At 37.7% G+C, this 20,830-nt stretch overlaps 2 protein-coding genes across 10 annotated transcripts in view; one reads left to right on the top strand and one right to left on the bottom strand.

The window, feature by feature from the left end:
* Positions 1 to 7,707, bottom strand: part of TPGS2 (tubulin polyglutamylase complex subunit 2) — a 66,191-nt gene extending 58,484 nt beyond the window's left edge. For all 8 annotated transcript variants that reach the window (XR_009534725.1, XR_009534726.1, XM_060121100.1 and 5 more), the window contains exon 1: positions 7,332 to 7,707. Coding sequence is in view for 6 of the 8 variants with exons in the window: in XM_060121100.1 (XP_059977083.1) it covers positions 7,332 to 7,422 (91 nt within the window). In the remaining 2 variants the exon portion in view is untranslated. The remainder of the gene's footprint in view (positions 1 to 7,331) is intronic.
* The window catches only part of KIAA1328 (KIAA1328 ortholog), a 396,831-nt gene continuing 383,586 nt past the window's right edge, over positions 7,586 to 20,830 (top strand). The window contains exons 1-3 of one of the 2 annotated variants that reach the window (XM_060121098.1): positions 7,586 to 7,876; positions 13,945 to 13,980; positions 14,706 to 14,848. In XM_060121098.1, the coding sequence (XP_059977081.1) occupies positions 7,819 to 7,876; positions 13,945 to 13,980; positions 14,706 to 14,848 (237 nt within the window). In that variant the 5' untranslated portion in view covers positions 7,586 to 7,818. The remainder of the gene's footprint in view (positions 7,877 to 13,944; positions 13,981 to 14,705; positions 14,849 to 20,830) is intronic. The other variant, XM_060121099.1, reaches the window with a different exon arrangement.

Raw genomic sequence — 20,830 nt, 5'->3', positions numbered from 1 at the left:
TTCCTTTTTATTTAAAAAAAAAGCCTTATTGAGATATAACTCACATACCATAAATTTCACCCTTTTAAAGTATATAATTCAGTGGTTTTTAGTATATTCACAGAGTTATGTGTCCTTTCCTGAAAAAGTAACCTTGTACCCTTTCCCATTTCCAGCATCCTCTGGCAATCACTAATTCACTTTAAGTCTCTATAGATTTGCCTACTATAGATCATATAAATGAAATCACACAACACATGGGCTTCATAACTCTTCTTTCATTTAGTTTTCAAGGTTCATCCATATTGTAGCATGTATCAGTACTTTACTCCTTACTATTGCCAACATTTTCTATTGTATAGATATACCACATTTTTTAGACCCATTCATCAGTTGATGGACATTTGGACTGTTTCTACTTTATTACAAATAATGCTTCTAAGAACATTTGTGTGCATATTTTTGCATGTAAATGTTTTCATTTCTCTTGGGTATATAACCAGAAGTGGAACTGCTAGGTCATATGGTAACTATGTTTAACTTTTTGAGGAAGTGACAAACTGTTTTCCAAAGTGAGAGTGCCATTTTACATTCCCACCTGTGGTGTATGTGTGTGTTCCAGTTTCTCCACTTCCTTACCAACACTTAGGTCAGTCTTTCTGATTATGGACATCCTAGTGGGTGTGAAGTGGTATTTCACCGTGGTTTTGATTTGAATTTCCCTAATGATCAATGATGACCATCTTTACACATGCTTATTGGCCTTTGTATGTCTTCTTTGGACAAATGTTTATCTATTCAGATCCTTTTAAATTGGGTTATTTGACTTTTTTTGTTGAGCTTCATAGATTCCACCCATAAGTCCCTCATTGTATATGTGATCTGCAAAAAGTCTCTCCTTTTCTGTGGATGTCTTTTCACTTTCTTGATGGTATCCTTAAAAGCACAAACATCTTTAATTTTGATGAAGTCCAATTTATCTATTTTGTTTGTTTGTTTCTTGTACTTTTGGCATCAGATCTAAGAATCTATTGCCTAATCCAAAGTCATTAAAAATGAATCCAAGGTCTATGTTTTAGCACTTACATTTATATCTAAGATCCATTTTGAGTTAATTTTTGTATTTGAATTGAGGTAGGAGTCCAACTTCATTCTTTTGCATGTGGCTATCTAGTTGTCACAAAACAATTTGTTGAAAAGATTGTTTTCCCCCCACTGAGTTGTACAGCCATCCTTGTTGAAAATCAGTGGACCATAAATGTGTTAGTTTAGTTTTGGAGTCTCAATCCTATTCCATTGATCTATATTTCTATCTTTATGCCAGTGCCACAGTGAAGACTATTGTAGCTTTGGAGTAAATTTTTTTATCATAGTAAAATATACATAAAATTTGCCATATTAACTATTTTGAAGTGTACAGTTAAGTACACTCACATTGTTGTGCAACTATTACCACTATTCATCTGCAGAACATTTTCATTATCCCAAGTGTAGTAAATTTTCAAATAGTGAAGTTTAAGTCCTCTAATTTTTGTTCCTCTTTTCCAAAATTGTTTTGGCTATTCTGGGTGTCCTTCATTTCCATATTAATTTTAGGACTGGGTTATTTGTCAATTTCTGCAAAAGAGGCAGCTGACATTTTCATAGGGATTGTAGATTTAGATCAATTTGGGGAGTATGGGATTCTAACAGTATTAAGACTTCCAAACCATAAACATGAGATGTCTTCCAATTTATTTAGGTGCTCTTTCTTTATATATTGTGTTGTAGTTTTCAGTGTACAAGTCATGCACTTCTGTTAATGTGCTTGTTCACTCCTTACTTCTGTTAATTTAACTTTTTACTAAGTATTTTACTGTTTTGACCCAATTGTAAATTGAATTGTTTCTGCAATTTTATTTTTGGATTGTTCATTGCTAATGTGTAGGGTTTTTTTCCCTTTTTTTGGTGGATTTCTTAGGACTTTTTTAATATACAAGAGCATGTTATCTGCAAATAGCTCTTTACTTCTTTCTTTCCAAATTGTATGTCTTTATTTCATTTTCTTGTCTAATTGTTCTGACTAGAATCTCCAGTAAAATGCTGAATAGAAGTTGTAAGAGGAGAGTTCTTATGTGCAAAAAAGAGTGAACACAGCATGCCTGAGACTGCAATATTTAGAAAGGCCTGCTTGTAAGGTTGGTTCTTGGCTGGCATCTGGGAATTTGGATTTCAGGAGGGTTCCCACCATTGCCTGGTAAGAATGGCTCACTTTATTTAAAAAAAAAAAGAATGGCTCATTGTACCTACCTGTTGTTACAATATGGTTTATGCTGAACACAAGCTTTCCGCTGGGAGTCTCAAATTTGGTACATACTAGGTAGAGGATGTCTGAATGATGGATTTCCAATAACAGGTCTGGACTTCTGGGCTCAAATAAGCTTCCCTAGTAGACAACATTTCAGATGTGTTGTCACACGTTGCTGGAACAATTGTGTCCCACGTGATTTCACTGAGAGAAAACTTACATCTGGTTTCCTTGATTTCCCCACATGCACCTTTCCCTTTGTTTCTGCTGTAATAAATCACATGACTGTCTGTCCTGTAATCCTCCTAGTGAACTGTCAAACCTGGTGTGGTGCTGGGGATCCCATGAATATTTGCCTTTTTCCTGATTTTAATGGTAAATCATACAGTTTTTCACCATTGAGTATAATGTTAGCCATGGATTTTTCATAGATGCCCTTTATCAGATTGAGGAAGTCTGATTTGTTTTTATGTTTTCACTCTATCCCACAGTTTGGATGTGTTCTATCATCAGAGAACACTTTGTATGACATCAATCCTTTAAAATTTATTTCAGCTTGTCAAACACATGGTTTATTCTTGAGGTTACTCCATGTATACTTGAGAAGAATTTTTATTCTACTCTTTTAGGGTAAAGTGTTCTATGGATGTCTGTTAGGTATAGTCGATTTACAGTGTTGCTTAAGTTTACTATTTCCTTGTTGACTTCCTGCTTAGGTGTTTTATCCATTGTTATAAGTAGGGCGTTTAAGTATCAAACTATTATTGTTGAATTGTCTACTTCTCCTTTCAAGTCTGTCAGTTTTTGCTTCATGTATTTTGGGCCTTTGTAGGTACACATAGATTAAAATTGTTTTGCCTTTCTGAGCACTGACACCTATTATCATTATGAACTGTCCTCCTTTGTTTCTTTTTTTTTTTTTGCTGTACGCGGGCCTCTCACTGTTGTGGCCTCTCCCATTGCGGAGCACAGACTCCGGACGCGCAGGCTCAGCGGCCATGGCTCACGGGCCCAGCCGCTCCGCGGCATGTGGGATCTTCCCGGACCGGGGCACGAACCCGTGTCCCCTGCATCAGCAGGCGAACTCTCAACCACTGCGCCACCAGGGAAGCCCTCCTCCTTTGTTTCTAATAATGAACTTTGTTTTAAAGATTATTTTGCCTGATATTAGTATAGCCACTCAAGCTCTACTTTGGGTTCTAGTTGCATGGTATATTTTTCCCCCATCTTTTCACTTTTAACTATTTGTGTCTTTAAATACAAAATGTGTCTCTTATAGACTGGGTATATTTGAATCATGTTTTTGTTTTTCTAAAATCTTATGTCAATTTCTGCCTTCTCATGGGAGTGTCTAGTTTATTTACATTAAATGTAACTACTAATAAGGTAGGATTTATTTCTGCCATTATGCTATTTCCTTCTGAGTCCTCACCAGCAGTATTCTCCATATTGTCATAGTCCAGATTTCTATTACAGTCTTTTCATGGTGATTTTGACTTTCTCTATCAAGTTCCTGAAAGTTCCTCCAGCCTCCAGCCACTTCCCAGTTCCAAAGACACTTCCATTTAGGTATATGTTACAGAAGCACCCACTTCCAGGTAATAAAATATGTACTAGTTTTCTATGCTGCATAACAAATTACCACACTTAGCAGTGGTAGGACTGAGGATCCTGTTCTCTTGATGACCATGAGCTAGGAGGCTGCTCTCAGCTCCTAGAAGCCACTAGCAGTTCCTTGCTATTGGTCCTCTCCTAGGATCTCTCACAACATGGCAGCTTACTTTTTCAAAGCCAGGAGGAAATCTGTCTGACTTCTATACCCTCTTTTAGAATGCTCACCTGATTAGGTCAGGCCTACCTAGGATAATGTCCCTTTTAAGTCAAAGTCAACTGATTAGGTACTTCAATTACATACACCAAAAAATCTCTGCCTTTGTCATATAATGTAACCTAAGCCATAGAATGACATTCATCATCTTCACAGGTCCTGCCCATTTTCAAGAGTAAAGTATTATACACAGGTAGATGGCATTGGAGGTCATCTAAGAAATCTGCCCACCAGTTACATTGTACTTATACCCTTTCAAATGCCCTTTTAATTTGTCATAATAGATAACAACTGGTACATCATTCTTCCACTCTCCTCCCACCTTTGCTTTAGTCTTATGTGTATGTATTTATGTATGTTCACGTGTATGTGTCTGTATGAAAATGATGCTCAGCATCAGTTTTTTTGCTGAAGGTTTCCCAAGCTATATCTGATTTGATGAAATCTATCCTCCAGTAGATTCCTCAGGAAGGGTTCATGGGTATAGAATTCCCTAAGTTCTTTTATTTTAAAGACAGTTTGGCTAGATATTATATCCTTGGTTCACACTTTCTTTCATTGAATTTTCTATACTTGTTCATGTATTTTAATTTTGTCTGGAGTTTAGACTTACCATTTTCTTCTGCTTCACAGTTGGTTTTTGGTTAAGAGTTTTCCTCAGCTGTCTGTTGGACATTTTATTTCCTGATTTTAGCATTAGTTCTCTATGGGTTTTACTTTTCTCTCCTTCATTTTGCATTATTGTGCTGTTTAAAAAGATTTCTAGGTTAGTGACGCTAGTTTCTAGTTTCTGTTGATTGTTCCAACTAGCCTCTTCATGGGTCTGTCTGCTTGTCACAGAGCCTTCTAGTAGTGAGGGAGTGTGGCAGGAACAATTAGGGTCTGGCCCTGTGATTTGTTGCTTTTTCTCTTTTTATTCGGCCATTCTGAACAGATGGTATTCTCTGTCTTTAAGCAATGCTGAGAGTTTGGTTTTGGATAAAAATGCAATTGTGGAGTCATTTCATATCGTTTAGGGAGGTTGTTTACCATACACCCACCACTGACTTCAGCTGCCTTGTTTTAAAAAAAATCCCCTTAATATATTATCTTTTCAAACAAAAAACAAATGTGAAAAAATAATATACAGGCATACTCATTTTACTGCACTTTTTTGTGCAGTAAAATTGTTTTTCTCAGGTATTGTGTTTTTTACAAATTGAAGGTTTGTGGCAACCCTGCATTGTCAGATGATATTTAGCATTTTTTAGCAATAAAGTTTTTTTAAGGTATATACATTTATTTTAGACACAATGCTATTGCACACTTAATAGACTACAGTATAGTGTAATCATAACTTTTATATGGACTGGGAAACCAAAAATTTGTGTGGCTCACTTTATTAGGATATCCACTTTATTGCAGTGGTCTGGAACCAAACCCCCAACATTTCTGAGGTATGTCTGCAAATGATTTTCGACTTGTGCTTTTTAACTTGAAATTATTAGGTTTTGATTAAGTTTATAAATAGACTGTTTACAGGAGGCTAGATTTCCTAAAAGTTTAACAGAGTCAGTTAATTCCTCACGTAGTTTTTGACTTGTAGCTATTACCAGTTTGCCAGACATGTGAAATGCTTAATAGATAGAATATATTAAATGCATAAATGAAATTTAAAATGTTTACAGTCACTTAATTATTTAGGTCTTTAAATCGAGCTGACAGCTTAAGGGAAATTTAGTTGGCTTGACTTAAGTGGATTAAACATTTATCAAAAGAAAATAACTTCTTATTTAGAGAAAACTTCCTAGACTTATAAAGATACTAATGAAGCATGCCTGTGGAATAGCAAGACCTGCCTAAGCCCAGGAGTACAAGAAGCAACAGGGCAGAAGTTTGGATAAGAATGAGGAGATAGGATATGGGTGATCTTGATGATTAGACCTCTCCTTGCCCTACTCTATAATTTCATTTCTAAAATCTATCACTTCTCCCAAACACATCAGGATGTTTCATGCCTCATTTACTGTCTTAGGCACTGGGGAATACAGGGAAGAGCAATACAAAGTTCCTATTCTCATGGACCTCTACTACAGAAAAAAAGACAGACAAAAAAACCAATCAAATAAATATATAATTTCAAGTAAAATATATAATTTCAAGTAGTGACAAAGCCGTGAGGATAAAAAAAAAAAGTGGGTTAAGGGAACAGAGTAATAGGGAAGGGTGTTATTAAGACTATATTCAGGAAAGGTTTCTCTGAGCTCATGATATTCAATCAGAGATCTGAATGAAGTCGGAGACAGACATTGACAGGAAGAGAATTCCAGATGCAAGGTCTAGTAAATCGCAAAAGCCTTTAAGTGGGAATAAGCTTAGTGTGCTAATGGTACAAGGAGGCTACTGCGGCAAAGCCAGAGTGAAAATAATGTCAGAAAGACAGATGAGGGCAAATTATAGCAGACTTGTGGGCCATGGTACAGAATTTGGATTCTATTATGAATGCGATGGGAAGGCACTGAAGCATACTGTTCCGACCTGCTTAGATTGCCTTCCTCCTTAGTTATCTGGCTAACTCCCATTTGTCTTTCAAAATTTAGCATCATCTCCCGTGGGACGTATTTCTTAACTCTCCAGGTAAGGTCAATCACCTCCTCCTGTGTGCTACTTCTGAGCGATAACAGATTACTGAACTGTGTTTGTGTTTCATTTCATTTTATTTTATTGTTGCCCCAGCATGTAACATAGCGGTGGGTACTAAGTAAAGGTTAGTGCTTATTAAAGGTTAGTAAAGGAAAACCACCCATTCATTCAATGGTGCCAGCCTTGATTCCTCTGGACCACTTCAGGTACCATGTACGGGGAGGCGCATGGGAATTGGTACCCTGGGAGGTTGGCTGCAACATTCCTCCAGCTCTCTCTGCTACCAGAGGCCAAGAAGGCCTCTCGGGACAGCCAACCCCCCAACTGTCAGGTGCCTGCTGCCTCGCCTTTGAACATCTATGCCCGACCTTCTTGGGCCCTGTTGTGGGACTTCGGGTGGGGCGACCTTCGAGCTTCACATCTCTGTATCCACACTCCCCGCAAACCCTTCCCCGACCTAGTCAAGCACCCCATTCCCCAATTTCCCCCTTAACAACGGAAGTTACAGCCGCGATGCCCACTGGCCTACAGGGTCCGGCTCTTGCCTTCCCTCCGTGCTTCCACGGCACACCCCTCGTCCCGCAGTGGCCCCCACGGCCCCCCCGTCCCACTCACCTAGGATGCGGGTGACCCCCAAGGTCAGCTTCTCCAGGTGCGGCTTGTTGCTGCCCAGCAACGGGGGCGGTGTCTCCTCCATGGCTTGCATCCCAGCTCCGCGCGCGGTCTGAGGAGCGGCTGGGACAGGGCGGGGGAGCCGGGCGGCCGGGAGGGCCGGACTCCGCCCGGGAGGCGCGGCCGTCAAGTTCACGGCATGCCGGGAGTTGTAGTGCTCGGAGCCTGAGAGCGCGGCTGGGCGGAGATGGGGGGCCCGGGCTGCTCTGGGAGTAGCAGTTCTACGAGGCGCTCGTTCCCGCCGCCCCGGCAGGGGCTCCACACCACGCCGCCGGGACACGGCGACTCCACCGCCCGGACCCTCCCGCCCCGCCGGGGCCGGCTGCGTAAGCGGGGGCGGGCCTCTGCGCAGTGCGGCCAATCGGGACCGGGCCTGGAGGCCGGGGTTGGACGGCCTCGGCGGGACGCCCCGAGTGGCGGTTGTTTCAAGATGGCGGACGTGGAGGGCCCCTCCCGACTCGGCGCGGCGGCGTTCTGGAGCCGCGACTGTATCCTTTGCCCGCCTGGCAGGGGGCGCCGGCGCTTTACCCGGTGCGGCGAACGGTCGCGAGGGACGCGGAGTGCAGGGAAGAAGCTTGCCGCGGACCCCGGTGGCGGGGCCGTCCCGTCCGGCTGCCGTCCGGGTGCTGGGCTATGCTCTTGCTTGGGTATTAGGTGTCAGAGAGCCTGCACTGTCTCCAGGCTGGAGTTCAGGCGTGGGGACTCGGTACAGATGTTTCCCAGCCCTCCTTGGCGGTGAGCTCTGGAAAGATGGCCTAGAGTCTTGGCCTCTCCTGGGGCTGGAAGGGTCCCTCTGCCCGGGATGACCTCCGGCCGGCCTAGTCTCTTCGGAGTGAGCTTGTGGAGAAGTGCATGGTGTTGGGTGGTCCAAGAGCTTTTTGTCTTGGTTTAGGAGTGTCCTCAGTCTGCGTTGTTAAGAGTAAGTCAGGACCTTGTCGGACTTAGAAGGCCTGTCAGTGGTGATTTATTTTCATACTGAGATCTTTGGAGAAGTGTGGACTTGGTTTCACGCGGACATGATCTGGTGATGATGATTATGGAATAGGACGCGATGCAGATTTTAGGGCCTGGAAGTGGTGTTGATTTGCATGTAGATTGCGGGTCCCACTAGCAGGACTGAAGTTCTTGGGTTGTTTTATGGTAGAGAAGCTGTGGCGCTTTTATCCTTGCGGTAGTATTCCCAGATTAGTATCTATGATGAGATGTCTGACAAAACTGGTTCTTTCCCTGTGTTAGGTAGACTGTTCTAGGCTGATCTTTGGTTCTGATAATTTGTTTCATGTTAGAGGAGTGTTACCTGAAAGGAAGGCATTCAGTGTATTGGGTGCCCGCAGAGGCAAGTCTTTTTGTCTGTTTACTAGGATTGGTGATGGCATTGTTGGAAGCATTGCTCTTAACTTTGGCAGAATCTTTCTTTGCACATTCTGCTTAGCTCTCAGTAAAACTTAGAAAGTTGTATTATCAGTTACCCTTGTTGAATTACTAGGATTAAAGTGTCATGCCGTGGAGAGTGGGATATTTTTGCATTTCTTGTTGCTCCGTGTTTAGTGTTATGCACTTTCTAAACATAATTACACTTGTGTGTGATAGGTCGGTGGGAATCAAGTGAAATCGTGTACACGGTGGATAAAAGCACACTGATGCACTGTGCAAATAAAATATTTTTTTCTTTACCTATCAGTAGAATATGTACACTGGGAACAAGTGGGCTGAATTAGGAAGTTAGGAAATTGGGATGAGTCATACTTTCTCATGAAACATTACCTCTGCATTGTTAGAATTTTGTGATAGAGATATTTGAAGATTATTAACTTATTATGTGCTTCTTTAGTGTAATCATTTTCATAACCATCCATGTGGCTTTGGTTATTATTCCTTAACTTTCTGTATAACCAATGCTATTGTGCTGATACAGAATATGTAAGAATATTGTTGTGATATAGAATGTGTGTGGGGCGTGGGGAGGGGAGACAGTCTGTTGCAGTGGGTCTGATTAAGTTAATAGGTATGTAAACTAAATCTATGCTCCTGGTCTTAGCAACCCTGTACTCTCAGTTATTCGTGCAGTCATATTACTCCCTATTTCATATAGAAGTCACATAGCCTTCCTTTTCTCTTACACTCTCCCTTACTCTAAACATTTATGTAAAATACTAATCTTCCCATTCAAAGTGGGGAGTTGAAATTATATGGGGAAAATGGTGATGATTACATTCTGTAGAAATTCAGATGCTTGAAAGGAATTGCAAGGTTACCACTATCACGCTTCCTATTCCACATAATGACCAATTAATATCCAGACTCAGATATTTTCATTTTAATCTCTATAGGACATAAAAGCAATGTCAAATATAAATTTGTTACTGAATCTTTGCTAAAAAGCATAACAATAATTATCAATCATTTGATTTAGTCACGTGTCTTTTGATCTTGATCTCTTTTCTTGTCACAATGATGACTTCCCAGACCACCCCAAAGCATTTATAATTAGAACTTTCAATAGAAAAATACCAAAAATTATGCACCTATAATCTGGTATTATTTTCACACTATTGAAAGATTTTCAGTGTTTCACCTAAGCAATTAGAGAAATATGATTGAGCGATTTCCTAGTCCTAGATGTTTCCGTCATCTGAGGACAGATCATCTGTGACTGAATATCACCTTTTTCATACTGTTGTTCTTATGAGTTATGTATCTCCTGCACAATATGATTCAGCAGTGCTGTTTTGCACAAGGTATGTCTTTATACCCAATGTGTAAACAATGAGTATGCCATGTTGTCATTTATGGCTTACATCTGCAAGTAGAATATGCCCCTTCGGCCATAAACTGCTTTCCTCCTTCATTATAGCTCCTGGTAATATCAAAAGAAGTTAGTGTTTCTTCAGTATCTAAATTTGCTGAAGTGCACTCAAGTGTATTATCATTAACAATATTATGAACTTGATGTTAGTTAGAACTGTAAAGGACCTGGTCAAAACATTGCAGTAGCTATAATCTCTGCCATTGAGTTTTTAATTAAAAATAGAGACTTTATGTTGATGTTAAAATAATACACTAGTCAGGAAAATAGTTGTGGTTAGTAATAATAATACGCACGTTGTTGGTAAGTGATTCAAACTCATAAGGTTAGGGTAGAGTGGGAAGTACTAAGTTTATTTTCTTGAGATCCTGGTTAGGGTAGGTATACTTATTTCTCTCTACCACTTCTGCCTTGGGTTTCTCATTACTACTTTAATTCCGGAAACTTGGGCATTAAAGACTCTTTATAATTTGCTGTACTTGTCTTATTGAGGCACTTCCAAATGAACCAAGTAGAACTAAGGTGGCACATAGAACCCAATAAGAGGTCCAATATACATTTCGTATATATTGTGTCTCTTTGACTTTGCCATAAAATATATATATTTGTTGGGAATCTTTGTATTTGAAGAAGGTAAATATTTGGGTTCTTAAGATAAAGAGCTGAAGATAGATTACAAATGATTAGAAAGGATAGGTTGGATGGAGGCAATTTCAAATATTTCTGTCTTATTTATAAAAACTTTTGTTAAGGTCTGTTTATTTAGCGTTTTTATACTTGAAAAGAAATTTGGCATGGATGTAGCTAGTGGGTTTTGTGTGCATATTTTGAATAGGACAAAAAGAGAAGGATAACACTGAGTTGTTGGACAGTGCCTCATAGGATTAAATAAATATCAGTTTCATTCGTTCATAGATGGTTTACCATGAGCCAGGCATGCTTTGACCTTAGGTGATACAACATTGAACAAAACGATGCAAATCTTCACCCGCTTGCTGCTTACATTTTAGTGAAATGAGATGAGTTCATGAATAAGTAAAATAATATTATATGTCCAGTGATTATAGGTGCCATGGAGAAAAATAAAGCAGGAAAAGTGTAGCTATCATGGGGGTCTTTTGTGTCTGTTTTTATGCTAGTACTGTACTGTTTTGATAACTATAGCTTTGTAATATTTTGAAACCAGGAAGTGTGATACCTCCAGCTTTATTCTTCTTTCTCAAAATTGCTTTGTCTAATTGGGGTCTTTTGTGGTTCCATACAAATTTTAGGATTGTTTGTTCTATTTCTGTGAAAAATGGCATTGGAATTTTGATAGAGATTGCATTGAATCTGTAGATTGCTTTATGGACATTTTAACAATATTCTTTCAATTCATGAGCATGGAATATCTATTTGTGTTTTCTTCATTTTCTTTTATCAATGTCTTATAGTTTTCAGTGGATAGGTCTTTCACCTCCTTGGTTAAGTTTATTCCTAGATATTTTATTCTTTTTTGATGCATTTGTAAATTGGATTATTTTCCTAATTTGTCTTTCTGATAGTTGGTTATTCTTGTATAGAAATGCAACAGATTTTTATATATTGATTTTGTATCCTACAACTTTTGTTTATAAACAAACTGAATTTATTTATTCGTTCTAACAGTTTTTTGGTGGAGTCTTTAGGGTTTTCTATATGTAGTATCATGTGATCTGCAAACAGAAGCTTGTGGAAGGCTTCTACAGTTGTTTTTTCTTAAAGAAGTAGGAAGCAAAGTTATTAGCTTAGAGTAAGGATGGGGGAAGTGGCATCTGGTTTGAGAAGAGAGGAGAAAGTGTAAAATACTTGATGAGCTTCCAAATCAAGGTGCAGCTGAGTGGGGTCCTCAGTGGCTGGTCTCTTCCAGCTGTTGAGCAGGCTCCTTTGTGAATGATCCAGAGAAGTGTAGTATGTTTTCCAGGACTCTGTTATGTCAGTCTTTCCATACGTCATCCTTGGAGATGGAGAATGTTCTGCAAATTCATCACTACTTTATACTCTAGTTGAAGACACTGCCGTATGGAACATGTCCTGGGTCATCTTGACTTTTTTCCGCTGGGTACTTTCTCCCATGTGTATATTTCCAACAGCAAATGATTAAACATTTATTGAGCACCTGCAGTGTGTGCAGTCCCAAGGGATGTAAAAAATGAATCTGCTGTTAAAGAGCGTGCACAATTTCATTTTGTAAGGATTTTTTTTTGGATTGTATGTCAGTGAATTTAGAAATTCTCTCTCTGCTCCAGTGTTAGTTGCAGTCAATTTCCTTGGACTTGTGGGGTCTAAGTTTTTGCTTGTTTACTTGTCTTATGTGCCTCCTAAGATTTTCTAAGCTCCATCCCTGATGTCTAAGGGAATTTAAAGTTTTTAGAGGCCCTATCAGCCAAAAGCTTGAAGCTGTGATAGTGCTGCAGAGAGCTGTTAGAAACCACCTGGCAGTTCAGACAGTAAGCACCATCTTTGTGTTCCATAGGGATTCTAGGCATTTCCAATCAGCATTCCTTGAAAAGATTCCATTACTAGAATTGATTCTGAACTGAAATATATTGATTTTTTAACATGTTATTAATCCACTGTTTTATTCCAGCCTTTTCCCAGGAGGAAATAGTTAATAATTGGTTTGTCTACAAATTTTGGAAAAGAAAATGTTTTATAAAGTAACAAAACTTTAGTATTTTCTAGATCATTTGAAAAAAATTGTTTAGACACTTACTTCCTGGAAGTGTAATAGAAGGTTATCAAATGGTGGACATACCTGGATTTAGATATAGTTCTGAATAAAATTTTATTTCTGGAAAGTAAACTTTCTTATTATATTGGTTCCCTTTCTATAGCAGTGTTCTAGCCTTTCTGAATTTCTCCTTTTGAAATTCAGAATAGTCCTTTTTGTCTTAAATTTCTTCAACTTGTTAAATAGTAGGGCTTCTTGAGACATTTCATGAATATACTGCAGAAGAATAAAAAATGTTTTTTGTGTTGGCATGATTGACTTGCCCCCAAACAGTGTTTGTTCTTCAAAGCTGAAGCTCACTTTGAAATTACAGATTCTTTTTTTTTTAATATATCTTTTTTGGAGTATAATTGCTTTACAATGTTGTGTTAGTTTCTGTTGTACAACAAAGTGAATCAGCTATAAGTATACATATATCCCCATATCCCCTCCCTCTTGAGCCTCTTCCCATCCTCCCTATCCCACCCCTCCAGGTCCTCACAAAGCATCAGAGCTGATCTCCCTGTGCTATGCAGCAGCTTCCCGCTAGCTATCCATTTTACATTTGGTACTGTATATATGTCAATGCTAAAGCTTACTTTAAAATTAAAAGCTAAAGCTCCCTTTGAAATTACGAATTCATGCCTAAAATAACTTGTCATTCACCGATGATGAGCAAAATGGAGTATTTAACTCCTTGTTTACAAAAGGAAAGAAAATGAAAGGAAACTAATTTGTAGTGTATCTCACTTGGGAATAAGCATGGATAAAACTTTTATGGAACAAGGCCTTCCAAAATTTTTACGAAGCAGATAGTTGTGAATATATAAAGTTTAACTTTAAAAGATTATTAATTTTGCTACATTTATTTTAATTATGGTGCTTTCTAGTTTTGTTTTTAAAAGCTAGTTATAAACTCCCAGGTCAAAACAAATTACAAATTATAACAAATACAGAACAGCAATGTTTGGATGTTGGATAATCTTTTCTAGTATTTTCCTTTATGTCTTCCTGCATAGTTTCTGATGAAGAACAGTCAGTAGTGTATGTTCCAGGTATGATTTTATGCATTAATTTGGTAAACTTCCTTTGCTTCTTAAGAGTTAGGAGAAAATAAAAACATTAGGATAACTTTGCAGGTATAAGTAGATGCCGAACAGTTCATCAGAACCTAATTTTTTTTTTTTTTTTTTAATGTTTGGTATGACCCCACTGAGGTTTGAAATACTGCCTTATTTTAGGGGCTGGCTGGGCAAGTCAGCTTTTGATGAATTTACAGAATACTTCATTCATGTGTTAAAGAGCAAGAGATTCTTTTCTTGTCATATTACAAATAATAGTTTAAATTTTATATTTCAAAAAAATGTGAAAACTTCTTTATATAGTGTTTATGTAATAAACTTTAAAGCTTACTTACTGGTTGTTAAGAGATGAGTAGTAAAACTGAACCACTGGAGGCATCCTAATTGTGTGAAGAATCAGATTTTTAATTTTCAATAAGTTAAGGTATGTATGGTATGTTATAGTTTATTGGTTTTAATGTGACTTACGGATGTTCACATCCCCATTTAAAAATACTTCAGTTGAATCTTTGCATGCAAAACATCATCTTTTCATGATTCATTATTTAGTAACAGAGCCTTAAAACGAAGTTTATAAAGTAAGAGATTTCCCCATCAAGTGCCATAAGTAGAGGATATCAAGGAAGAGGTTGATGGGGGGAGGGTTTAAGAGAATGAAAAGATATAATTTTGAAATCTTGTTTGATGGAAATCCTTAGGAATTTCTACAGGAGGAAATATCAGATCAAGACACAAGATGGTGAATCCAAAAGCTGATGTTAAACTTAAGACTTCCAGGGTGACTGCTACTTCAGTCTCCATGGAGTCTTTAAAAGGTGCAGGGGATTCAGTAGATGAACAGGTCAGTAATTTCTTTTTTTCTTTTTCTGTTTTTTTTTTTTTTTCCTTATTCTCCAGTCTTTATAAATGCTAACCAGTAAGTCATTTTTTTATGCTGACCAATAACTGATAGATAAGGGTAGAGGAGCCCTTGAAAGAACATTAGATGATCTACAAGCATTTTTAAAGATACAGAGGATTCTAGGATGCTTTGCTTAGTATGAATATAAAATGTGTGTTACTCATTTTGTTCCAAAATGTCCAGGCTTGCTTTAAGCCTTAGTTAAGAAACATTTATTGTCTTAGTACGTCTCCAAAGACTTAAATCCTGATCTGTGTGGAGTTAGTAAATCAAATTGACAATTTTTTTCTTTTATTAGGTGTCCTTTGTGACTTTTGTTCATGTGAATTTGTTAGTTGATGGTGGATAAACCTTTGTATGTAAGAAAATGCTTTATTAAAACAAAATTAGCCTGTATTATTATTGTTATTATTTCCTTCGTTTGGCAAATAATATCATAAAGACTTTATTTTTATAGCTCAGTCATTGATTTCTCCTTTGTCTTTCTTCGCCTCTTTAATAGTGTCTGTACATTCCTTTGGTATATGCTCTATCTGATTGGTTTATTTCATTTTACTTTTTGTTATATTTTGTCTCCCCAACCAGAGTTTAACTCAGGGTTTGGCAATCTATGACCTGTAGGCCAAATCTGCTTCTTCCTGTTTTGTGAGTAAAGTGTTACTGGAACACAGCCACTCTCAGTCTTTTAGTGTTATGTTATTGCCACTTTCGTATTACAATGGCAGAGGCGCTGTAAAGATGAATGCTCACAAAGTCAAAATCATTTGCTATCGAATTCTATATAAAAAATGTTTTTTAGTCCCTGGTTTATGTTCAGATATTGAAATTTTCAATGTCTAGTTTGTTACTAATTACAGTTGACCCTTGAACAACACAGGTGTTAGGGGTGTTGAACTCCGGGCAGTTGAATATTTGCGTGTACCTTTTGGCTCCCCAAAACTTTACTAATAGCCTACTGTTGAATGAAAGCCTTACTGATAACATAAATAGTCAATTAACACATATTTTGAATGTTATATGTATATTTACATACACTTTACGCATTCATGACACACCTTTTTTCTTAATTTTTAAAAAATATTTCTTAGGCTCTGTGGTTCGTCTGCAAGCTTATTCAAATTGTTGTAAATCTCCAAAAAGTTTTGCAATATATTTATTGAAAAAAAATCTGCTTGTAAGTAGACTTGTGCAGTTCAAACCCATGTTGTTTAAGGGTCAACTGTTTTACGTTTAGTTATCTACAGGATTTAACTGTGATTAGCTCAAAAAGCCTGCCTATGTTACTTATATCCCCAGTGTGTACACTTCACACTAGGATGTGAATAGTTGAATTTGCAAGTTCTTATCAAAAATTGAAAGTATTTTTTCATATAATAGTTTGTGTATTTTATAGTGAACAGAAACTATTCCCCATTCATATCAGCTCTTGGCAACCACTAATCTGCTTTTAGTCTCTGTATTTGTCTGTTCTGGACATTTCATATAACTGGAATAATGTAACATATGGCCTTTTGTGACTGGCTTTTTTCATTAAGTATAGTGATTTCAAGTTTCATCTATGTTGTATCATGTATCTTTACTTCATTTCTTTTTATGGCTCAATACATATTTTGTTTAACCACCAGTTGAAGGACATTTGGGTTGTTACAGTTTTTGGCTATTATCAATAATATTGCTGTCAGCATTCATGTACAAGTTTTTGTGTGGATGTATGTTTTCAATTTTCTTGTGTATACACCTAGAAGTAGAATTTCTGGGTCATATAGTAATTCTCTGTTTAACCTTTTGATGAACTACCAAAGTAGCGATGCCATTTTACATTCCACCAGCAATGTATGAGGATTCCAGATTCTCCACATTCTCACCAACACTTTATATCCATCTTTTTTATTTATAATTGTCGTCGTGAGTGTGAAGTGGTATCTCATTGTGGTTTTGATTTGTATTTTCCTAACGGCCAATAATGATCATCTCTTTATGTGCTTCTTGGCCATTTGTATGTGTTCTTTAGAGAAATGTCTATCCAGATCTTTTTCAATTGGGTTGTCTTCTTATTGATGAGTTGTAAGAGTTCTTTATAGATTCCATCTCCAAGTTCCTTGTCATATATATGATTTGCAGATATTTTCTCCAATTTTGTGAATTGTCTTTTCACTTTCTTTATTTTTTTAAATAAAATTTATTTATTTATTTATTTTTATTTTTGGCTGCATTGGGTCTTCACTGCTGTGCGTGGGCTTTCTCTAGTTGTGGTAAATGGGGGCTTACTCTTCGTTGTGTTGTGCGGGCTACTCTTGTTGTGGACGAAGCACAGGCTCTAGGCAAGGGGGCTTCAGTAGTCGTGGCTTGCTGGCTCTAGAGTGCAGGCTCAGTAGTTGTGGCACATGGACTTTGTTGCTCTGCGGCATGTGGGATCTTCCCAGACCAGGGCTCGAATCCGTGTCCCCTGCATTGGCAGGCAGATTCTTAACCACTGTGCCACAAGTGAAATCCTCTTTTCACTTTCTTATTGGTGTCCTTTGGAGCTTGAAAGTTTTAAATTTTGATGAAGTCCAGCTTATCAGTGTTTTCCTTTTATTTATTTAATTATTTATTTGCTGTCATATCTAAGAAATCATTGACTAAACCAAGGTCTCAAAGATTTATACCAATATCTAGGAGTTCTATAATTTTAGATATTACATTTAGGCTTTGATCCATTTTGATGTAATTTCTGTACATGCTATGGGTAGTGACCCAACTTCATTCTTTTGCATGTGGATTTCCAGTTGTCCCAGCGTCATTTGTTGCAAAGACCATTCTTTCTCCTTTGATTGTCTTGCCACCCTTGTTGAAAATCTGTTAATCATAAATGTGTTTGTTTCTGTAATCTCAGTTCTATTCCATTGATCTATATTTCTATTTTAATCGCAGTACCACACTGCTTTAGTATACTGTAGCTTTGCAGTAAGTCCTAGAATCAGGAAGTGTAAATACTCCAAGTTTGTTCTTCCTTTTCAAGGTTGTTCTGGCTATTCTGGGTCTTTTGCATTTCCATAAGAATTATAGAATCAACTTGTCAATTTCTGCACAAAAGTCAACTTGGATTTCAGTAGCAATTGTGTTGAATCTTTTTTTTTTTAATGTTGAACCTTTTTTTAATTTATTTATTTTTATTTTTGTCTTTGTTGGGTCTTCGTTTCTGTGTGAGGGCTTTCTCTAGTTGTGGCAAGCGAGGGTCACTGTTCATCGTGGTGCGCAGGCCTCTCACTGTCGTGGCCTCTCTTGTTGCGGAGCACAGGCTCCAGACGCGCAGGCTCAGTAGTTGTGGCTCACAGGCCTAGTTGCTCCGCGGCATGTGGGATCTTCCCAGACCAGGGCTCGAACCCGTGTCCCCTGTATTAGCAGGCAGATTCTCAACCACTGCGCCACCAGGGAAGCCCTGTGTTGAATCTTTTAAAAAAAATTTTAAAAAGTTTTTAATTCAAGTATAGTTGATTTACAATGTTATGTTAGTTCCAGGTGTATAGTACAGTGATTCAGTTTTTTATGTATATATTGTATATATACCTATATATTATATATGTGTATATATATTTTTTCTTTTTCAGATTCTTTTCCCTTATAGGTTATTACAAAATATTGAGTCTAGTTCCCTGTGCTATACAGTAGGTCCTTGATGGTTATCTGTTATATATATATATATATAGTACTGTGTATATGTTAATCTCATAAATTAGGAGATTGGGAATCTTTTTTTCTTAATTTTTAAAATTTTTTAATTCAATTTTTAAAGGTTACTTTCCATTTACAGTTATTACAAAATACTGGCTGTATTCCTCGTGTTGTACAATACATCCTTGAGCCTGTCTTACACCCCACAGTTTGTATTTCCTACTCCCCCACCCCTATGTTGTGTTGAGTCTTTAGATCGATTTGGAGAGTACTCTCAACTTAATACTATTAAGTCTTCCAGTCCTTGAATATGGTGTGTAAAATGTCTTTCTATTTATTTAGGTCTTCTTTAATTTCTTTCAGTGATGTTTTATAGTTTTCAGTGTACATGCCTTATACTCCTTTTGTTAAATTTATTTTCAAGTATTGTGTTTTATACTTTTTGGTACTACTATTAATGGAATTGTCTTCTTAATTTCATTTTTGGATTTTTCACTGCTAGTGTCCAGAAACAGTTGATTTTTTATCCTGCTACCTTTCTAAATTCATTTATTAGTTCTAATCTAATAGTTTTTTGGTAAATTCCTTACAATTTTCTATATATAAGATCATGCCATCTGTGAATAGAGATAGTTTTACATACCCCTTTTCAATTTGGATTCCTTTTATTTCAACTGTCTTCTAAAGAGATTTAAAAATGCAACAAACTTTATAGCAAGTTCACTTTTCCATACTGATAGTCTGTTGGTCCAGTATCATTTATTAAGAGGACCATTCTTTTCCCCATTGAATTACCATGATGCTATTGTAATTCAAGGAGAGACTTAAAATTTCACTACAAGTCTGGCAACTGTGAGAGGAGAAAGAAAGAAAGATTGACTAGGAAGAGTCTCAGACTTCCTTGCAGTCTGAGGTAGTGTCTGTCTGTAGAGATGTATCCTTCCCGTATTATAGCATAGCATCTTTTTTGGTAATCTCTATCCTGAATTTTGTGTTTGTCATTCTTTTGTTTTTCTATATCAGGGGTTGACAAACTTTTTCTGTAAAGGGCCAGATGGAAAATATTTAGCCTCTGTGAGACACATGGTTTCTGTCTTAATTATCTAAGTCTGCCACTATAGTGTGGAAAAAGCCTTATGTATGTCAATGTATAAAAGAATGTGCATGGCTGTGTTTTGTTTTGTTTTTAATTAATTAATGTATTTATTTTTGGCTCCGTTGGGTCTTTGTTGCTGCACGCGGGCTTTCTCTAGTTGCGGCAAGTGGGGGCTACTCTTTGTTGTGGTGCGCAAGCTTCTCATTGCGGTGGCTTCTCTTGTTGTGGAGCACGGGCTCTAGGTATGCAGGCTTCAGTAGTTGTGGCACGTGGGCTCAGTAGTTGTGGCTCACGGGCTCTAGAGCGCAGGCTCAGTAGTTGTGGTGCATGGGCTTAGTTGCTCCACGGCATGTGGGATCTTCCCAGACCAGGGCGTGAACCCACGTCCCCTACATTGGCAGGCAGATTCTTAACCACTGCGCCACCAGGGAAGTCCCCCATGGCTGTGTTTTAATAAACCTTTTTTACAAAAACAAGCTTTGGGCCAGATTTGGCTTGCAGTCATAGTTTACCAACCCCTGTCCTATATGGTCTAAACATGTATTTATTTTTTAAACAATGTTTAGTTTTATATATATTTCAAACTTTATATAAATGATCTCGTATTGTGTGATTTGCTTTTTTGTTCAACATTATGTTCCTGGATTTATTTATGTTGCATATGGTTACATTTCATTTCCTTTCACTGATATTTCAGTCAGGGTTTAGTCAGTTATTTTAACTGAGAGTATTTAATATAAAGACTTGTTAAATTGGTGCTGGAGAACTGAAAAGCAAAAGGGGCACACTAGGTTATCGTGTAGGTAGTAACTGCCAGAAACAACCACCATCTTTAGGGCTGGGAAAACAGAACAAGTTGGAATTATTAAAACCTAGAAGCTTGGAGGGGGAGCCACTTAGAGCTGGAACTTTGACCTCTGATGATGGGAAACCAGCCTGACTGGTATTGCTATCCCCAAGCAGATATGATAAAGGCTGGTTCTATGAGGGCTAGAAGAATTACCAACTGGAATCAGCTGTTCTTGCCAGGGTAAAGATCTCTGACAGGGGTGGCACTGATAGAAACAGGAAGCAAAGAGAAAGGAATGTGTCCTTTCTTCCTCTAAGAGCCTCTGGTTCTTCCTGTTGGCAGAGTTTAACAGAACGTTGTGGCAAAGAAGAAATGAAGTTTC

The sequence above is a fragment of the Lagenorhynchus albirostris genome, chromosome 14 (genome assembly GCF_949774975.1).
Source record: "Lagenorhynchus albirostris chromosome 14, mLagAlb1.1, whole genome shotgun sequence".
Classification (NCBI taxonomy): Eukaryota; Metazoa; Chordata; class Mammalia; order Artiodactyla; family Delphinidae; genus Lagenorhynchus; species Lagenorhynchus albirostris.
The sequence above is the reverse complement of the archived record's forward strand: the minus strand, read 5'-3'. Positions and strand labels throughout refer to the sequence as shown.